Raw genomic sequence first — 19,765 nt, 5'->3', positions numbered from 1 at the left:
GCCTCCTTTAGCGATTACATAGTGCCTTAACATAACTCATGTACTCTAGTCATGCTGGATCCTTACTCCCTGAAAATACCATGGACTTGCTTATCTTCGTGGGTCTTCCAAATGTTGTGATTCTAACTGGAATGCCATAAACCCCAATCATCATGTAAATGACTATGTCTTACCTAAAGAAGAGCTTAAAGACACCTTTCTTGATTCTAGTATAGAAATGCCCATTCCTCTGAATAATCTTAACTGCACATTATGTATGTCTCTAATATGGTTCTTAATAGTATAAAACACTATAATAATTACAAACATTATTGAACACTTCTTATAATATTTACTTAATATGTTAATACCTCTACTACTCTATGAAGTAATTATTACTATTATCCCTGTTACAGTAACTTAATGTTTTCCTCTATGAGTTTAACTTGATTTTGTTAAACTGTGAGTTTTGAATCACGATCCATATCCAGCTTTATCTGGCAGATTTGACTGTCCATACGAACATCATTCTTATGGTCTTCATACCCACAGGTGGTATAGTATTCATTACATAAATGTTGAATAATTTCAGGAGAACTTTTAGGAATGTTGAACATTTTTTGAAAAGAAAAAGTGTGAAATTACACACTTAGTAAAGTTAACTTTCCTTACTGTTTCTACTACAACAGAAAATCCTATGTTTTCAAGTGTAGATCATCAGGAATGACAAGTATTCATACCATGATCCTGAAAAACAGATCTAAATATTAGATCAAACAGTGCTCTTAAATTGTGCAACTATTTCTTACTGAAGATTATGGTTTTAATTTTTCCACCAAATGCTAAAATGAAGAGTATACCACACTCAGAAGCTGGGAGGATGAATGCTAAAATTTCAGAGACAGAAACAAAAAGATTGCTGATCCACTTCTGGTTCTGGAAAGTATACCTTCAGGTTTTACAGTAGCATTTAAATTTTTCTAATATAAGTTCCCATTGTGGCGCACTGGCAATAAGCTTGATGTGGATAAGCTTCATATCCTTGATGTGGGTTCAATCCCTGGCCTCACTCAGTGGTTAAGGATCTGGTGTTGCTGTGAGCTGTAGTGTAGGTTGCAGGCATGACTAAGATCCTGTGTTGCTTGCTGTAGCTGTGGTGCAGGCCAGCAGCTATAGCTCTGATTTGACCCCTAGCTTGGGAACTTCCATATGCTGCAGGTGTGGCCCTAAAAAAAAAAAAAGACAAAAGAAACTTCAGCATAAATATTTTTTTAATCAATTTCTTTCTCTAGTAAGCAACATTAATCAAAAGTTAAGAAAAATTAAGATTGAGCCATTTACAGAGTTGCCATGGTGGCTCAAAGGGTTGAGGAAATGATATTATCTCTGTAAGGATGAGAATTCAATCCCTGGCCTCACTCAGTGGGTTAAGGATCCTGTGTTGCCCCTTCTGTGGCATGGGTTCCATCCCTGGCCTGGAAACTTACGCGTGCTGCAGGTGAGGCCTAAAAAAAATTCAGGCTATTCAAGATTCTAGCTATAGTGCTGAGATCTACCACTTAAGACAAGCAAAGTCTTAGAAAATATTATCATTATCACCATCATGAAGAAAAAACTCATGTGATTAGGGATCATGTCTATAACATACTTTCAACTGATTCAGGTAAAAAAGAGATAAAGCCTATATAACAAATGTTAACAGTAAACTCAGGTGAAGAATACACCATGGAGTTCCCACCGTGGTGCAGCAGAAACAAATCCAACAAGGAACCATGAGGCTACAGGTTCCATCCCTGGACTCACTCAGTGGGTGGGTTAAGGATCTGGCGTTGCCATGAGCTGTGGTGTAGGTTGTGGACGTGGCTCAGATCCTGGGTTGCTGTGGCTGTGGTGTAGGCTGGCAGCTACAGCTCCGATTCGACCCTTAGCCTGAGAACCTCCATATGCCATGAGTGTGGCCCTAAAAAGCAAAAAAAAAAAAAAAAAAAAAAAACCAAAACATGTTCAGTGTATACTTATTTCAACTTTTCTGTAAAATTTTTAATTTTTCAAAATAAAATACAAAGTCAAAGCCTCCTACCCCATTCATTTGAGATGTAGCTTGGGGAATCACTTGATTGAGTCTTTTTCCCCTTATAAATCAGAATTATTTTAATGTCAAAGAGAATAGCCTGAACTACTAATAAAGTTTTTTTTAATGTATGCTGTAAAGATGCATAGTCAGGAGTTCCCATCGTGGCTCAGCGGTTAACGAATCCGACTGGGAACCATGAGGTTGCGGGTTCAATCCCTGGCCTCACTCAGTAGGTTAAGGATCTGACGTTGCTGTGAGCTGTGGTGTAGGCCGGCAGCTACAGCTTTGATTAGACCCCCAGCCTGGAAACCTCCATATGCCGTGGGAGCGGTCCTACAAAAGGCAAAAAGTCAAAAATAAAATAAAATAAAAAATAAAAATTAAAAAAAAGACGCATAGTGAGTGACCATGTTTTGATGATATTCAGAATTTTCCTTTTTTTCTTCACTGTTGACTCCAAATGAGGAGGCATGCCACTACCAATTGTTTTCTGAGAATGAAACACTGTGTAGACTGGCATTTTAGTCAACTAATTTTTCATGTATCATTTCTTTCTGTACAACTATAGTGATCTATCAGCGACATCTCAATGTATCTTTTACATTCAAAATGACTATTAACTAGAAAAACCACTTCCATAGCCTGAGTTCCCACTAATAAGAAATACAAAATTACAAAGACTAATATCTTCCCTCACACATGCCATGAGCAGATTCATATCTGCCATCAATTTTTTCCAAATGTAAAGTGAAATATCTAGTAACATTCTCTCTAAATGCTATACAGAACTGTGATGCTAGAAGATGTCACCTCTTTGCTTTCTAGGTAAAATACTCTACACCATTATCTTTGTGCCTGATTTTACAAGAGTCTCAGCAGTAATGTCATTTGTACCTGTTTTTGCTATGAGAAGCGTCAATCAGTTCTATTCTATAACTTTAGCAACTCATTGCAAGCAACTCTGTCCTAGAAAAGTGCTCGCTCTAGAATATACCTGTCTGCCTTACTAAAAAAAAACTTATTATCAATAGCAAAAGTTTCAGTGGTTTCATGCTAGATGTCACCAAAAAAAGCCAATACTTTTTGGTTTTGGAGACAAGAGAAAAATAGCTAACAATTCCAGTATCCAGATATTTATCATAGCGTCTATGTGAGCTTCTCCTTTTTAGCTGTTTAGACAAAATTCAACACACATGCAGATTCACTTGTCTTGGCACACAGAGATTTGAATTGAATCATTACATGGCAGTGTTTATTACTATCAAGCTTTATAATAATGATTTGGGTTTTTTTATGGTAATAGTATTGATTAAAAGTGTAGACGCTACTATTTAACAGTATAATGAGCCACTTTTGAATAACTGATCTACTTTGTAAATTAAGGATATGATGCAAACTAACAGTAACAACAACAAAAAAATCTGATTAAAAAAAAATTAGCCTGGAAAAGTAATCTGAAAGCAAAAATAACCTGCATCCTGTTTTATATGTTACCTAGCACCAAATGACCAATTTAGTCTTTGCAGTAAATGTACTTAAAAACAAGTTATGGAAGATCCTTAGGAAAAAGCCTAAGCCTCCTGGCACCAACTATATAATGGTTTCTCCTTACAAGAAAAAGAATTATGATCAGTCAGTGTTCTTGAGGAAGGTAAAATTTAGTGTGTCCTTTCCTGTTAGGAGACAAAATAACCTTGAAGTCCTTTGTCTAGCCTCTACTTAAGAAGAAATTTGTCCCTTTATAGCTCAAGTAGAGCTAAAGAAAGTGGTAAATAAATTTTACAATAGACAGGGGTCATAAATAATCCTTTTATAGGCCTAATAATTCTCCTTGTGCACAGAAATTCTCTACAGAGGTTCGCCTAGGATGTGAAAATACACTCTGTTATCTACCCCCTAGTCTCCAAATAGAATTTTAGAGTCCAGGACAATGAGAACTACTGAACTGTCCATATTCAGGCAGTAGGCTGAAAACAGTATGGGTGATATCTAATTGTTGTTTATACACTGCATTTACCAGGAAACAAAGAACATGTAGAACCCTTTAATTGGTTGTGAAATATGTCTCATTTTTATGAAAACCTGTTTTTATTTTATGAGAATAATCAAAGGGTGATATAACCCAGAAAAGAGGTTTCCTCAAACTTCATACACAGTAGCATAGAAAGTAACAGGTAGAGTTAAGAGAAGACTATAAAAATAACAGTCTAACATTTGTGAAGTGTATGTCAACAAAATTACTTTATTGTAGACTCCTTGGTACACAAGGAATTTTAATACCAACAGCAGACATAAAGGACCACAACACAAAGACAATGATCAAAGATAAATGTGTGCTGGGCCAAACACCTTGGAAAACTGAATGTATATGGTCATACGGCTAACCACTAAAGAAAATGTATTATCAAATGCTTGCATCTATACTGCTTATGGATGAGAAGATGTTTTACCATCCCATTAAAAAAATGGTATTAAAATAAATTTAGGCAAAGTCATCAAAGCCTATAAGACTAATAAAAGAAAAGACATATCTTAATTTATAATTCCTAAAGATAGTTAAAGATTTACATGGGCCAATAACAAGTAACATGAGAGTAAGTAGGAAGTTTCTGTAGTCTGTTACAAAAGGTTGAGCATCTTTTTCTTAATATAACTTATGAACAGTATAAAACATCCTTCTATTTAGATTTAAATAAACATGAAAAAATATTTACATACTCTTCTTAATGTTTTTGGTTTGTGGATGTGGCTGAATTCCTCCAGCTAGAAGTCCATAGGTGCTTATTCGTTGTACAAGACTTGCAACATTCCCTTGCCTTTCCCGTTTGATAGGCAAATTTTCATCCTTGGATTCTGTCTCCCTCTTAATTTCCTACAAAAAGGGAAAGTGGCAATTAGGCAAATTAAGTTGTAGTTTATTAAATCCTCAAGTGTAAAATACAAAGACTGGGAACAGTGATTATTATATAAAACATAATAAACAGTTTTTAACCTTTTTTTTCCTGTCCACACACATTAAAGAGTATAACACACCGGTAACAGCATCTCCTTATGAGTTTAAACCTTATGAGAACTAGAAATGGAAGGAAAGAAAGTGAAGCTGAACCACCACCTCTACCCTAACTCAAAAAGAAACCCTGTGATACATAAACAATAAGACAATAATTTAAGTCAGGGATGGGTAAACTTTTTCCATAATCAGCCAGATAGTAAAATATTTTAGGATTTGCAGGCCATACAAACTCTGTTGCAACAATGAACTCTGCCATCTGTGGTGCAAAAAGCACTCATATACTTAAATGAATGAACATAGTTATGCTCCAACAAAATTTTATTTACAGACATTAAAATTTCAATTTCATATAATTTTCACGTTTCATTAAACACTGCTCTTCATTTTTTTTTTTGAACTATTTATATAATTCTTAGCTAGCATTCTCAGCTCAGGAACACTACAAAAACAAGTAGTGTTTAGATTTGGCCCATCAATTGTAGTTTGATAAATCCTGTTCTAAGTCATAGGACTAATAGAAGATAGGTGAACTTTCACAAAAAAAGAAGTATAAAGTTTTACTGGAAGACATCAAAGAAGACAAATAAAAGGGAAGTCATGCATACAGATGGCTAAAAAACACATGAAAAGATGTTCAACATCACTCATTATTAGAGAAATGCAAATCAAAACCATTATGAGGTACCACCTTATACCAGCCAGAATGGCCACTGTCAAAAAGTCTACAAACAGTAAGTACTAGAGAGGGTGTGGAGAAAAAGGAACCCTACTACACTGTTGGTGGGATTGTAAATTGGTGCAACCACTATGGAAAACAGTATGGTGATTCCTCAGAAAACTAAAAATAGAACTACCATTTGATCCAGCAATCCCACTCCTGGGCATCTATCCAGAGAAAACCATGACTTGAAAAGACACATGCACTCCAATGTTCATTGCAGCACTATTTTCAATAGGCAAGACATGGAAACAACCTAAATGTCCATCAACAGAGGAGTGGATCAAGAAGATGTGGTACATATATACACAATGGAATATTACTCAGCCATTAAAAGGAACAAAATACTGGCATTTTTAGCAACATGGATGAACCTAGAAATTATCATGCTAAGTGAAAACCAGTCAGACAGTGAGATACCAACATCAAATGCTTTCACTGACACACGGAATCTGAAAAAAGGACACAATGAACTTCTTTGCGGAACAGATAGATACTGACTCACAGACTTCGGAAAACTTAAGGTTTCCGAAGGAGACAGTTCAGGGGGTGGGGGGATGTGCTGGGGTTGTGGGATGGAAATCCTATAAAACTGGATTGTGATGATCACTATACAACTATAAATGTAATAAATTCATTGAGTAATTTTAAATAAGTATGGGGGAAAAAAGGACCACTCAAATAAAGAGATATAGATTTAGTTAAAAAAAAAAAGAAATATATAGATTTAGTTAAAAAAAAAAAGGAAAGGGAAGTCATGGGATGTACAGTGTTTGAAAACTCATCATAAAGACAGCATTTTTCCGAAAAATTGAAGCAATGCAACGGAATAAATATATCACAGATTTGGGAGAGCAATTCAATAAACTGGCTCTAAATCTGTACAGAAGAACAAAAGGCCAAGAACAGTCAAAACATTTCTATGAAAAAAAAAGAGGGGATTTTTTTTTAACTAAGATATAAAGACATGTTACATGATACTATAAATTAGTGTGTACTGGCATAAAAACAGACATACTGATACATGAAACAAAATAAAGAATCTATAAACAGACAAACGATTTATAACAGGCAAAAAGTGAGAGGAAAAACTGGATCTTAAAATACATGGTCCATTATAAAAAATAATGTTCCACACTTAGGGATTAGGGAATGAAACTGGATTCCTAGGCCTCACTCATTTGATGTTAAAATTAACAGTTTCTGTTCATTAAAAGAATCATTAAGAAAAAAAAAAAACTAACCAGAAGATAATTTTCACATACAAAGTTAAAAGACTCTGCATCTCAAGGTGTTTAATGTCTACTGCAATGCTAACTAGTTGTTACTCTCTAGCTGGCAGGATTTCAGATTATTCTGATTCTTCATACTGTTCAGAAGTGTTTAATGCTGCCTTGTTTATTTTTTTAATAATGCATATCATTTTGCACACAGAAAAAATATTTTTAATTTTGGAAAAACTGTTAAGTTGGTGAAAAATTATTAAAGTACAAATCATAGAAGACATAAAATATTTCACACTGTAGACTGCTTCATTTTTATTAGTAATGTACTTAAGGAAAAATACTCCAATTTACTGTTAATACATAACTAACATGAAAACATCAGTTTTCAGACTACACAAGTATTTTTCAAATAAAAATATGAAATCTATGTAAAAACTGGTAGTTAAATAACCTCAACATACTAAAGAGTATTCATTTTGGATTTTCCTGAACATCTCATGAGCTACCTATATTTTAAAAAGATAATCATATCTCTGAAAGCTACTGTTGCTTTCTCTGGTATAGGCAACCAAAACCTTGGCTTGACATTCAAATCTTGTTCCTCTGGAAAAGTAATTCCAATTTGACCAAATGTATTAGTACAGGTTGAGGAGACAGATGACCTGGGTATATATCTTGGTTTTGTTCTGTTCACTGGCTTAATAACTAGACAGTTGTGTTTCTTTTAATAAAAATTAACCACAAAACAAGTATGATATATTAAGATAATGACAATATCTAAAAAATTTTAAATATCTAAATTCTTCTCTTCTAAAAAAGTGAATTTATAACATATTGCTCAAGATCTAGAAACATTTTGAGGACCTTCAATATTAGCTGAGACATAATCAAATCCATAAATACTAGCTATAATAAATCTGAGGACAAAAGGGGGGAGGGAAAGCAAAATAAAAACATATACAGTCTACAATGAACAGAGAAAACTCAGATTTAGAGTCTTCCAAATAGGTAGTGCCAACTAAGACGTTACCAAAAGCTATCAAGTGACTTCAAGCTCCAAGCAAAATTAAAATATGGTAAAGTCTGCTTTAGGCTCCACTCCTTCCTACTACAATCTACTATGATCAGATACACACACACCCTCCCTCTCTTCTCTCTCTCCCTCCCTCTTCTCTTTCTCTCTCACCAACCTCCTCTCTTTCCTAGTTCTTGGATACATACTACGCCTAAATTACTCTCTGGCTATCATCTCCAAAAGCACTTTTATTGAGGACCTAGGAAGTGCTGGTAAGGCTTCCAGTGCATCTCCAAAAGCACTTTTATTGAGGACCTAGGAAGTGCTGGTAAGGCTTCCAGTGTTTCTTCCCTTTACTTCCTCTGCCCTTTACTTCTTTTTACCCAATAAGTCAGTAAAGTACATAGCAACACTGCAGCATCTCTTGTCTACAAATTTCACTTCCTTTCCTGACTCTGAAAATGATTCCAAGAGACCCAGTAAAAGAAGAGTCCTCACTTGAGAGAATCACGTACTGACACAGCAAACTCAGAAAAACTGAATCTCATTCTACAAACAGAGGGAAGCCTCCCACACAACAGGTGATGTCAAAACAAAACTATCCAAGAAAAAAATACAATAATAATAATCTCCAGATAGCCTGTACCATACTGATCTGTTTGGTTTCAAAGATAAAAGGTAGGAAGTAACAAATTTAAAGGGAAAGATGAGAAATATAAACAAGTGAGGGATAGCTTTAAAAAGGTTGGAGAACTTGTGATGCAAAGTTCTGATGATGGAGGATAAATTGAGAAAAAGAATGTATATACGTATACATATGACTGGGTCACTTTGCTGTACAGAAGAATTGACAGAACATTATAAATCAACTATAATAGAAAAAATTAAAATCTAAAAATTTTTAAAAAGGTTAGAGAAAATGGTTACTTTTCATCACAAAGGTAATCAAAGATACTTAATCCTGATTACACTAACCAAAAATAGTAACTTAAAAGGTTAATCAAAACAATCCACAAACCACTCCTTCATGGTGAAATATATCTGTTTTACAATTTGGTTATCTGCTCATGGTTAGGGCATGACCATGATCTGAAAACAGAAAGCAATTAACTTCTACATCATAGAATCAAAGGTCACAAAGAAAAATAAAAACCAGACTAGATAGCAAGAGCTTCTTTTTACTCCTCAAATGAAAGAGACAGATAACTTAATTACCAAATCCCTGAACAGTTACAGTTCTGCTTCTGCTAATTAAAATCTGAGGAATGTGGAGTCCCTCTTTATCCCAAGACCCCTAGTAGGTGCCTGCAACTGCAGACAGTACTAAGCCTTATATACACTATGTTTTTTCCTATATATACATACCTATGATAAAATTTATAAATTAGGCACAGTAAGAGATTAACAACAACTGATAATAAAATAGAACAATTATAATAATATACTCTAATAAAAGTTAAGTGAATGTGGTCTCTCTCAAAGTATCTTATAAATACAATCCCTTTTCCACCTTAACTAAGCACTTTTCACACACTAAAATGGCCAAAACTTTTCCAGTCTGAGGTGAGACAGCACAACTAGTGTGAATTTTTTTTTTCTTTCTTCACAATATCATAGGTAAAAGAGTCATTCTTACTGTAGATCTTAGCAACCTCAGCATATGATTTTTTTCCCTTATTAAAATAGCTTTTACCTCTTCACTTATAGGAAGCACTTCACAACTTCTGCTGGCATATCTGAATTGCCGGCATCACTACTTTTTTCATTTGGGGACCATTAATAAGTAAAATAAGGGTTACTTAACACAAGCACTGCAACATAATGATAGTCAATCTGATAACCAAGAGGACTAAGTGACTAATGGGTAGAATACGCTGGACAATGGGATGAGTCATGTCCTAGGCAAGAGAGCACACAATTTAAAACTTATGAAATGATTATTTCTGGAACTTTCTGTTTAATATTTTCAGACCATAGTTGACCAAGCTTCCGTAACTGAAGCTTTGGAAAGCAAAACCATGAAGAAGGACGGGACTAAGTTATTTTTAATTTAACATTCAGGATTTCTAAAAGTGTTATATAAAACTAACAGATAAATCAGAAGATATGGAAGAATGACATTACTAAAGACTAAGAAAAATAAGCAGGATTTAGTGTTTGTTTAATACACATCCACTGTTCTAGCATTAACTAAGTCAATATTAGACCCACAACTGAAAGATTAGTTTTCTGACATAAAGTGGTTTACCTCATTCCCAAAGTTTTCACTTTGTTTTCTGGAATATAAGCGACAGTATAAAAGGTATAGTCTAAAAGGAACTACCCTGAGTCATTAGATTTTTTTTTTTTACTATGATGAGATTATATCACAATACAAAACAAAACACCTTAAGTCTAAAGAAAAATGTCCAAAGGAGAAAATCTCCATAAGAAATCAACATGTGCCTTCTGAGGGCCAACATATCAAAATCATCCAGGAAAACAATGACAGATATAACATACCAGGGATATTTTGAAAGTTTCTCAACATATTCTCTCCCCAATATGTTTTTCTCCACATAACTGCCATCTCTCAGTTTAACAAAGGGCCTCCCTATTTCAATAGCCGCTCCCCAATTTGGAAAAAGCAAAAGTAGGAAAAGGGGTGGAGGGAGCTGTGCACATTCATTGTCAATGGCATCCCACTCCTTTCCTTTTTCTGTCACAAGAATGTTAGTGAAAGCCAAGTGAAGTAGAGTGGGAAAAACACTAAATAAAGACCTCTTCTTACCCATATTATTTCAGACATACCACACTCGAAATGGACTGAAAAATGCCCCAATAGTTTATGTTGTCATACTTTTCATACTAGTTTTGCTAAATCAAAAATGTTATTTGAGCTCTCAGCCCTAGGATGAAAGAGTTTTAGGTTAAGAACTGCAGGGAAATAGGGTTAGCCTATCTGTGACTCAAAAGATATCAGTCCTACGTGGAGACCCTTCTCTCAAAGCTGCTGGACCTCCTTGAGGTCACAGATGACACTGACAAGCAGGCAATGAGTAGTGATCCAAAAAGCAAAACCAGGAGATTATGTCAGAAGTCTAGGTTCTCACACTCAAGCTTTCCTGGTTCAGTTTATTTCTACAGCTTCAAATACCTTAGCAGAAACAAATTTATTAACTCTTTGAGGGCAAAAACTAGAATTTAACTTTCCAGGTAAGTCCCAGATAAACATTAACGTGATTTCTATAACAATGTCTTGAATTTAAATTTACAGTGTGAAAAGCAGGATGTAAAGAGAGGAGGGGGTACAAATAATCAGTTTAAAATATTCCCTATAGAGGAGTTCCCATCGTGGCGCAGTGGTTAACGAATCCGACTAGGAACCATGAGGTTGCGGGTTCGATCCCTGCGCTTGCTCAGTGGGTTAACGATCCGGCATTGCCATGAGCTGTGGTGTAGGTTGCAGACGCGGCTCGGATCCTGTGTTGCTGTGGCTCTGGCACAGGCCAGTGGCCACAGCTCCGATTCGACCCCTAGCCTGGGAACCTCCATATGCCGCGGGAGCGGCCCAAGAAATAGCAAAAAGACAAAAAAAAAAAAAAGTGTTGTGCCCACAAATTGTTCCAGGGCATTAAAGAAAGGTCTTTGTGGGAGCACAATGTCTTTTCTATCATTACCTGTACTGAACTAGTTCTCTAACTCTGTCAATACAGTTTACATGGGATTCAATATATTATCAAAAATAGCCCAGACCTTAGGATGAATTGCTTTTAATCAGTGTGTAAAGTGTAGTTAATGTTTGACAGTCCATAATAAAAAAATGTACTATGATGTATCATAAATAACTATACACAATGTTGACATTTCATATACTGTTACTGTTGAAATCCCCAATAAGTGAAATTATCTTCCAATTAGTATTCAGATATCAACAAGAGTTGTTTCTTCTCTAATGTATTTCCCAATAATGAAAGTAAATCAAATACCAAACATTCTTCTGATACAGAGCTAACTTCCTGAACCATACTATCAGTCACCAAAACATCACCTAAAACTTGAAAACATCACTGAGCTTTATGTAATAAGCAAACTAAGAGTTTTCATAAAGGATTTTTTTAAAAAGTCACATAAAATCAAACTGTTTCATTTCTTCCTACAGAAATAGTGGAGTGAGATTTCTAAAACTAAATCAGAATGTGATATTAAAAAAAAAAAAAAATCAGAGACCCTCCCAAAGTAATCATCTTATTCCCCTTTGCCACTTTTCTTTAAAAGCAGCTTTTAAAAAGATTAAATAAATTTAAAGACCTAATGTCTACTTAGTCATTGAACCTATGAAATCCAGAAATAAAATGAAAATAGGAGTTCCCATTGTGGCGCAAAGGAAACAAATCCAACTAGGAACCATGAGGTTGCAGGTTCAATCCCTGGCCTTGCTCAGTGGGTTAAGGATCCGGCATTGCCATGACCTGTGGTGTAGGTCGCAGACGCGGCTCGGATCTGGTGTTGCTGTGGCTGTGGTGTAGGACGGCAGCTGTAGCTCCAATTAGACCCCTAGCCTGGGAACCTCCATATGCGCAGGTGTGGCCCTTAAAAGCTGAAAAAAAAAGAAAACAAATACTTTTAATGCAAGATAATTCATTAAACTTCCTAATATTTAAGAAAAAAGCAGATGCAATGATTTAAAATATTTTCTAAACAAGAAAAGTTTTGCTATAAATTTAGGTCAAAACAAAGCAAAAACAAGCTAATGATTTTAATTCACTTTCCTCTTCGGTGTGAATAATTTTTGTTTCTTTGTTCCCTATTGCATCAAAAAGTCTAAAAACACTCTATCGACTCTGAGAACTCTTCAAAAGAAAGCAAAATTCCACTTTAAATTTTAAAATTTAAGGGACAGTAATTCACATACTAGCACCTGAGACATCTTCTGTGAACACACCCACTTATATTTTAAAGCACTAAAGTAAAAACACTGATATGAATAACAGATCATATAACAACGTGTAGCTCCTCCAGGATAGAATAAAGCTCACAGAAAAGCTGCTTTAAAGCTGGAGCATTAGCATCCCCCCCGCCCCAAAATACTGTCCTACAATACTCTTCAAGTACAACTAATAAAAATATTTCTTTTAACCTTTTTTGACATTTTATCTCACTGATATTTATCTGCTTTCTCCATAACTCACTGTGCTCCATTCAGTAACTGTAAAACTATCAAATGTGCCTCTTCCCATTCTCCTCCCTCATCTCTTCTGACTCACTCAGGTGATCGCACTATGCACTCCACCAGGTATGACTCACATCAGTGAACACAGTCCACTAACATCTCTTAAGTGCCTGTAACTAGTCAACTGCACTGTTAGCTACTTTCCTGGTTATCTTCATCTTTAGAAGCAAGCCGTAACTTATAAGAAAATAAAGGGGATCAACCATGCTTATTACCTTTTTACTGACGCTAATCTAGTCTTGTATTAAAGGCAACTAATATTACATTTTTCTGAACATTAGCATTATAACCACATTAAGAAAAAAATAGCTATTCCTACAACACTTCTAAAAAGAGAAACTCTTCAAAATGGTGAGTTTTTAGACTGTTAAAAAAGAAAAAAGTGCATTATGATCTCTATTAAAATGCATTACCATCTCAATTACCTTGCGGAGAGATGGAATAAACTTTTCCCTATTTCTCACGTTAAGCACAATTTACACAGATATAAAAGAAGAAACAAAATTTGATGGTATCAAATATTAATGAGAACATGAAAGATACTTTATACTACTGGTATTAGTTTAAATTGGCAGACTTAGTGAGAAACCTGACAATATCTAGTACAGTTAAATATCCATACACAAGGATGCAGCAAATTCTCAGCTATGCACATATCCTACAAAAGGGTGTTTACTGCAGTGCTGTTTTTTAATAGTAAATATTCATAAAACATGGCAAATACATAGAATAGAATACTCTATGACTATTTAAAAAATTAACTAGTGCTAAAGGAATTTCTACTATATATGCACTATACGTCTATTCCTAAACACCTGAGGTAAAGGGGTGGGGGGGGGGATCACATGCTAAAATATCACTGATTATGTGAAAGCTTCTAAATCAAATATTAAAAATACCAATGACTGTGCAAAAAGTAGGATTTGAAACAGAACACTCTAAACCTATGCAACTTTGGAAACTGACCACTAAAAATGAAAATAAATATATAACAATAATCAGAACCTCAGATGATGAGCAATAACTTAAGACTACCCAAGGAGCCACGACGAATGGATTCCTCACAAGTCATTAAAAATGCATAAAAACAATGAGGTAAAAATGTTGGCTTCTGGATACTAAGATGATGCACATAGAAGTAGAAGAAAGCACCAGGAGTGAAGAGCTCTATCATGTTATGACTGTGCAACTTTGAAGAAAATATCCAGGTACAGATGATCAATTAAAAAAAAAAAATGTTAAGGGAGTTCCCGCTGTGGCACAGCAGAAACGGATCTGACCAGGAAACATGAGGTTGTGGGTTCGATCCCTGGCCTTGCTCAGTGGGTTAAGGATCCGGCATTGCCGTGAGCTGTGGTGTAGGTAGGTTGCAGAGGCGGCTCATATCTGGCGTGGCTATGGTATAGGCCATTATCTGTAGCTCTGATTAGACCCCTAGCCTGGGAACCTCCATATGCCGCGGGTTGTGGCCCTAAAAAGACAAAAAAGCAAAAAATAAAAATAAAAAATAAAAAAAAATTTTTTTAAAGTCTTAAGAGCCAAAAGAATTCTTCTCTATGCAGCAGCCAAACTGAGAGTCTATCCCATCCCTTTCCTGCTGAAATTAAAACACTATACTCTTTATCTAGCTTGTCTTATCTAGAAAATTATACAAATACAACTTCCTCACTGTCCTGACATCGTTCCTCTATTTTTCAATCACTTATGAGCATTGTAAAACATACCTTAGCAGAAGTGACTATAATATGTATGCATGTGGAAATCTTATGTTACTTGAAAGAACTCAATTTTATCTGTAATGTTCTTTCTCCTTATTATAAAGCAACACTCTGAAGCAAATCAACAAAATAACATTCTATACATTGAGTTCATGGATCCTTGTTCTACAGTCTTTGTAAAATATTTTCTAAATTATATAAAGATGTGCTAGTATTACGAAGGGACACTGAAATAGACAGGTTAGTCACCAAAAAATTTAGTGTCCATAAAGTTTTTCATAATAGGCTGCAAAAATGATACGACCTTCCTATCCATCTTGCAGCCCAATTTGAATACTGCTCTTCAGTACAGCTGTCCCAAACGGTAACAGGAACATGAGTTTTCTATAGGAAGCCTTGTTCCAACATCTAAATCATAGTCTCACATTTACAAAATACTGTATTAATGTCACACTGAAAAACTTATTTTCAAGTAGACAGTGAAATGACAACTTTCTCTTGAACTTTCTAATATACACTTGAAGTGATAAACCCTACTATAGAACCATTACTATCAACTAAACTACCGACTTTACATAGATTACATCAGTTTTTCCAGCAATATCCTTTCTTTGTTTCAGAGTCCAACCCAGGATACCACAAGGCGGTCACTATACCTCTCCTTAGTCCCCTCTGCTCAATGTTAGTTTCTTCATCCTTCCTTGTGTTTTATGACCTTGAAATTTTTGAAAAGTACCGACTGGTCACATATTTTATAGAGTGTTTCTTAATTTGGGTTAGTCTGATGATTGTTCTCACAAATGGACCAGAATTATGGGGGAAGAATAAATACCACAAGGTAAAGGGGATACACGATATCAACGTAATTTACCACTGATGATGTTAGCTTTGATCACTTGGTTACGGTAGTATTTGCCAAGTTTCTCCATTGTAAAATTACTATTTTTCTCTTCCATCTATTATTTAGTCCAACCCACACCTGAAGGATACTTCAGGGTGGGAGAGTATCTACAAATATTACTTGGAATAATCCTTTAAGTTTTCTTCTTCTGTTTACTTATTTATTTAACAATCTATTTATATCATTTATTGATTCAGACTCATGTATATTTGTTTTTCAAGTACTAGATTATTTTGTTGTTTAAACTGTTCCAGCTCTGGATATTGGGAGCTCTTCCAGGTTGGCTCCTATGGTGCCTTGACATGGGCCAACATTTTGTTTTTTTTGAGCTCTTCCTTACTTTTGGCACTACTAGCTGCTCTAGGCTCAGCCTCTGTTTCCCTTGTTCCAGCCATAGAATCAGCCACTTCTCCTAAGAGCCCTGCTTCCTTTTATTGATGAATGATATTTTGAAACCAAGAGCTGGGTACTAGGTATACTCATTATTAGTGGTGTGTCACTGCTTTGAGGTCCTAAGTGAAAGAATTGAGAAATATATATGTGTGTGTACTAACCAAAGCAACACACACATATAATATCATTCGTGTATAGATCTGTATATATTTTAAACTAGACATGAGTTCATATCGATGTCTCCAACTCTAATCTACCCTGTGGTTAATTTTAATTCCAGATTAAGCTTCCCTCAATAGCAGGCACTACATTTAACACTCAAGTTCTAGTATTAGCTGTACAGAAACAGGAAAGTAAAATATTTTTAAAATAGAATTCCGTAAGTCATCTCCACTACTGGGACTTCATATCAGCACACAATTAAGAGAACTATATAAATACTTCTTACTTAACTTTTTAACTTATTTTTTTAAACCAGTGTACTATTACTTCAAAATATTTTCCCTGAAAAACACTTTTCTTAAAAGAAAAAAAGAGAGAGAGAAAGAGAGAAGCCAAAGACATGTCTTATTATACACACAACAACAGCCCATTTTAAAGGGAAGAGAAATTATGTGATTTGTCCTACATCATTCCACCAGCAAAAGCAGAAGTGAACTTGACTGTGTTTAAACGCAGTTACTCCACGCCAACTTCAATGGCATCTGCATTACACTCCACTTTAGACTACAGGAAAGATGATAATTTATAAAACAAAAAATGAAAACAAGAGTTCAATTCCCTACGACAGCTCTTCTGTTATTTCAAGAGGTAAAATGTAATTAGATAAAACGTAGTTAGTTCATCTTCTCTGAAACCGATTGAGAGAGTAAAGTTACGTACTCATACTCTAAAAACCACAACTGAAATAAACATACATTTATTGAAGGAATATTTCCTAAACATCTATATTGTGCAGATATTCTAACAACTACTCTGCAAGTTGGACAAATGAATAAGAAATACACTCTACCCTTCCCAAAACAACTGATAATCACAATTAATGAGAAGAGGCACGTGCCTGAGTGTAAGAAGACTAACATAGAAAATTATAAATGAAGACAATTATAATGAAGTATAAATATACGGGTATTCTTTCCTTTTTTTTCCTCCTCTAAACTACTGAGAACACCATTAGTTTGTAATCAATGTAAGAATTTTGATTGTTTTATAGCAGAAGTGACCAGAACATTTACTAAAAAAGGAATATTTGGTGATAGTTGAAGAGTATCTGTTACTTTGAAAGATACTGCTGCAATGCTGAAACTTAAAAATAAGAATCTAAGATTCTCAAAGGTGCTGGAATAGCAACAAGATATAGTAAGACTTGGATTTCCTGTCATGGCTCAGTAGTTAACGAATCCAACTAGGAATCAGGAGGTTTCAGTTCGATCCCTGGCCTCGCTCAGTGGATTAATGATCCGGTGTTGCCGTGAGCTGTGGTGTAGGTCGCAGACACGGCTTGGATCCCGAGTTGTTGTGGCATAGGCCGGTGGCTATAGCTCCGATTACACCCCTAGCCTGGGAACCTCCATATGCCGTAGGTGCGGCCCTAAAAAGACATAAAGACAAAAAAAAAAAAAAATACAGTAAGACTTGAGTAAAGAGGCAACTACCTCAAATTTGAGTTCAGAGTCTGTCTTATTAGCTATCCAACACTGAATAAACTTGCAGTTTACATGTCACCCAATTTAAAATGGGGCTAACATCTGCCCTACTTCACAAGACTTTTTGTAGGCTTAAATAAGAATGTACACAGCAAAACTCTGTAAATTACAAAGTGCTGCCCAAACGACAGATAGACAGGTAGTCAGATACACACACATATACAACACACACTCACAGTTTTATTATCCAACGGGACATCAAAAACAATGGCATTGATTACATCACAGCAGTATTTGGGAATCTAGTTTTTTAATTCTGCAGAGAAAAATTTATCTAAAACATTTTAGTTTTAAAAATACATTTATATAGGAGTTCCTATCACAGTGCAGCAGAAACAAATCTGACTAGTATCCATGAGGATACAGGTTTGATCCCCAGCTTCACTCAGTGGGTTAAAGATCTGGTGCTACCATGAGCTGTGGTTAGGTTCCAGATGTGGCTTGGATCCCACGTTGCTGTGGCTGTGGTGTAGGCCAGTGGCTACAGCTCCAATTCAACTTCTAGCCCGGGAACCTTCATATGCCGCCAGTACGGTCTAAAAAAAAAAGAAAGACCCCCCCAAAATGTGCATATACAAATTTATTATTATTATGTATTTTTGAGAATAAATCCTATGAAGCAACAGCTAGGAATCTAATGGAGAATACTTACCTTAACAAAATTATCAGGAAACATTCCTCTTCTCCCATTTAGTTCTCCTTCTAGCCATCCTTCCTCCTGTAGTTTTCTCACGTTCCTGATGATTTCCCCAACTCGAATAGTTAATTCATCATCATGTATAGCATCATAGTCATACTCCACAATATAGTCAACTAAAAAAAATTAAAAAGAAACATCTAAAATTTAATTCATGAAATACTATTAACCATATTAACTTAAAGCCAGGGAACCTGTTTAGCAATAGTAATTAATATTACAAAGATATCATCAAAGCTTACCCCAGTTTTAAATATTTGGCTACATCAGCAAATTTCTTAATTGCCTGAGTATATGCATAGTACCAGTTTTAAGTAGAAACCTCAACACACTGTATAATTCACTTGGTCGGTTATTCTAGTCAGCTGCAATATCTTTTGTGACAGACTCTAAGGTGGTTCCCATAAGCCCCATCTCTTGATATTTACGTCCTTGTGTAATTCTCTCTCCTCCTTAAATATGGACATGACTTCTAACCAACAGAATATAAGATGACAGTTTGTATGTGATGACATAAGATTACAATGTCCATCTTGCTAGGTAACTCTGTCACTTGTTCGCACTGAAGATGCAAGCTGCTTTGTTCTGCGCTGGCCTATGGAGAGGGCCACATGCAAGCAACTAGGTCGTCCCTGGCTGAAAGGGCCAGAGAAAAACTGAGGCCCTCAGTCCAAGAGGCCACAGGGAGCTGAACGATGCCAACAACCACTTGAGCTTGGAAGCAAATCCTTCTGCAGTTGAAAGCCCAGCCCTAATCAACACCCTGATTGCAGACTGCACCTTGCAGAGGACTCAGCCATGCCCAGACTGCTCTAAGTTTGTGGCAATATTTTTCACCAAATAGAGAATGAATACGCCCTGAAATGAAGACCTATAAAGATCTATTTCATCTCCTTTAAGCACAGGACATCATATACACACATACTACTACTATTTTATAGGACTCAATGAGAGAAAAAAAGCAGTACAGATTTCCTATTCAAGATGGCAGACTGGCCATATCTCCATTCATCTTTTCTTCCTCCTATAAGGGCGAAAAGAAAAAAAGAACACACACACAACCTACAACCCCTCAAAAAGGAAAGGGAGTATGGGCAGACATTGTTGGCTGCT

The 19,765-nt window shown here is 35.5% G+C and overlaps 1 protein-coding gene across 2 annotated transcripts in view; it reads right to left on the bottom strand.

Annotated features, from left to right (window-relative positions):
* CD2AP (CD2 associated protein) overlaps positions 1-19,765 on the bottom strand; it is a 113,343-nt gene that overhangs the window by 60,206 nt on the left and 33,372 nt on the right. For both annotated transcript variants that reach the window (XM_047795340.1, XM_047795339.1), the window contains exons 2-3: positions 18,608-18,768; positions 4,772-4,925 (exon numbers count right to left, since the gene is read on the bottom strand). In XM_047795340.1, coding sequence (XP_047651296.1) covers positions 4,772-4,925; positions 18,608-18,768 — 315 coding nt within the window. The remainder of the gene's footprint in view (positions 1-4,771; positions 4,926-18,607; positions 18,769-19,765) is intronic.

This window comes from Phacochoerus africanus, chromosome 9, assembly GCF_016906955.1.
Source record: "Phacochoerus africanus isolate WHEZ1 chromosome 9, ROS_Pafr_v1, whole genome shotgun sequence".
NCBI lineage: Eukaryota > Metazoa > Chordata > Mammalia > Artiodactyla > Suidae > Phacochoerus > Phacochoerus africanus.
This window is presented reverse-complemented; position numbering and strand designations above follow the sequence as displayed.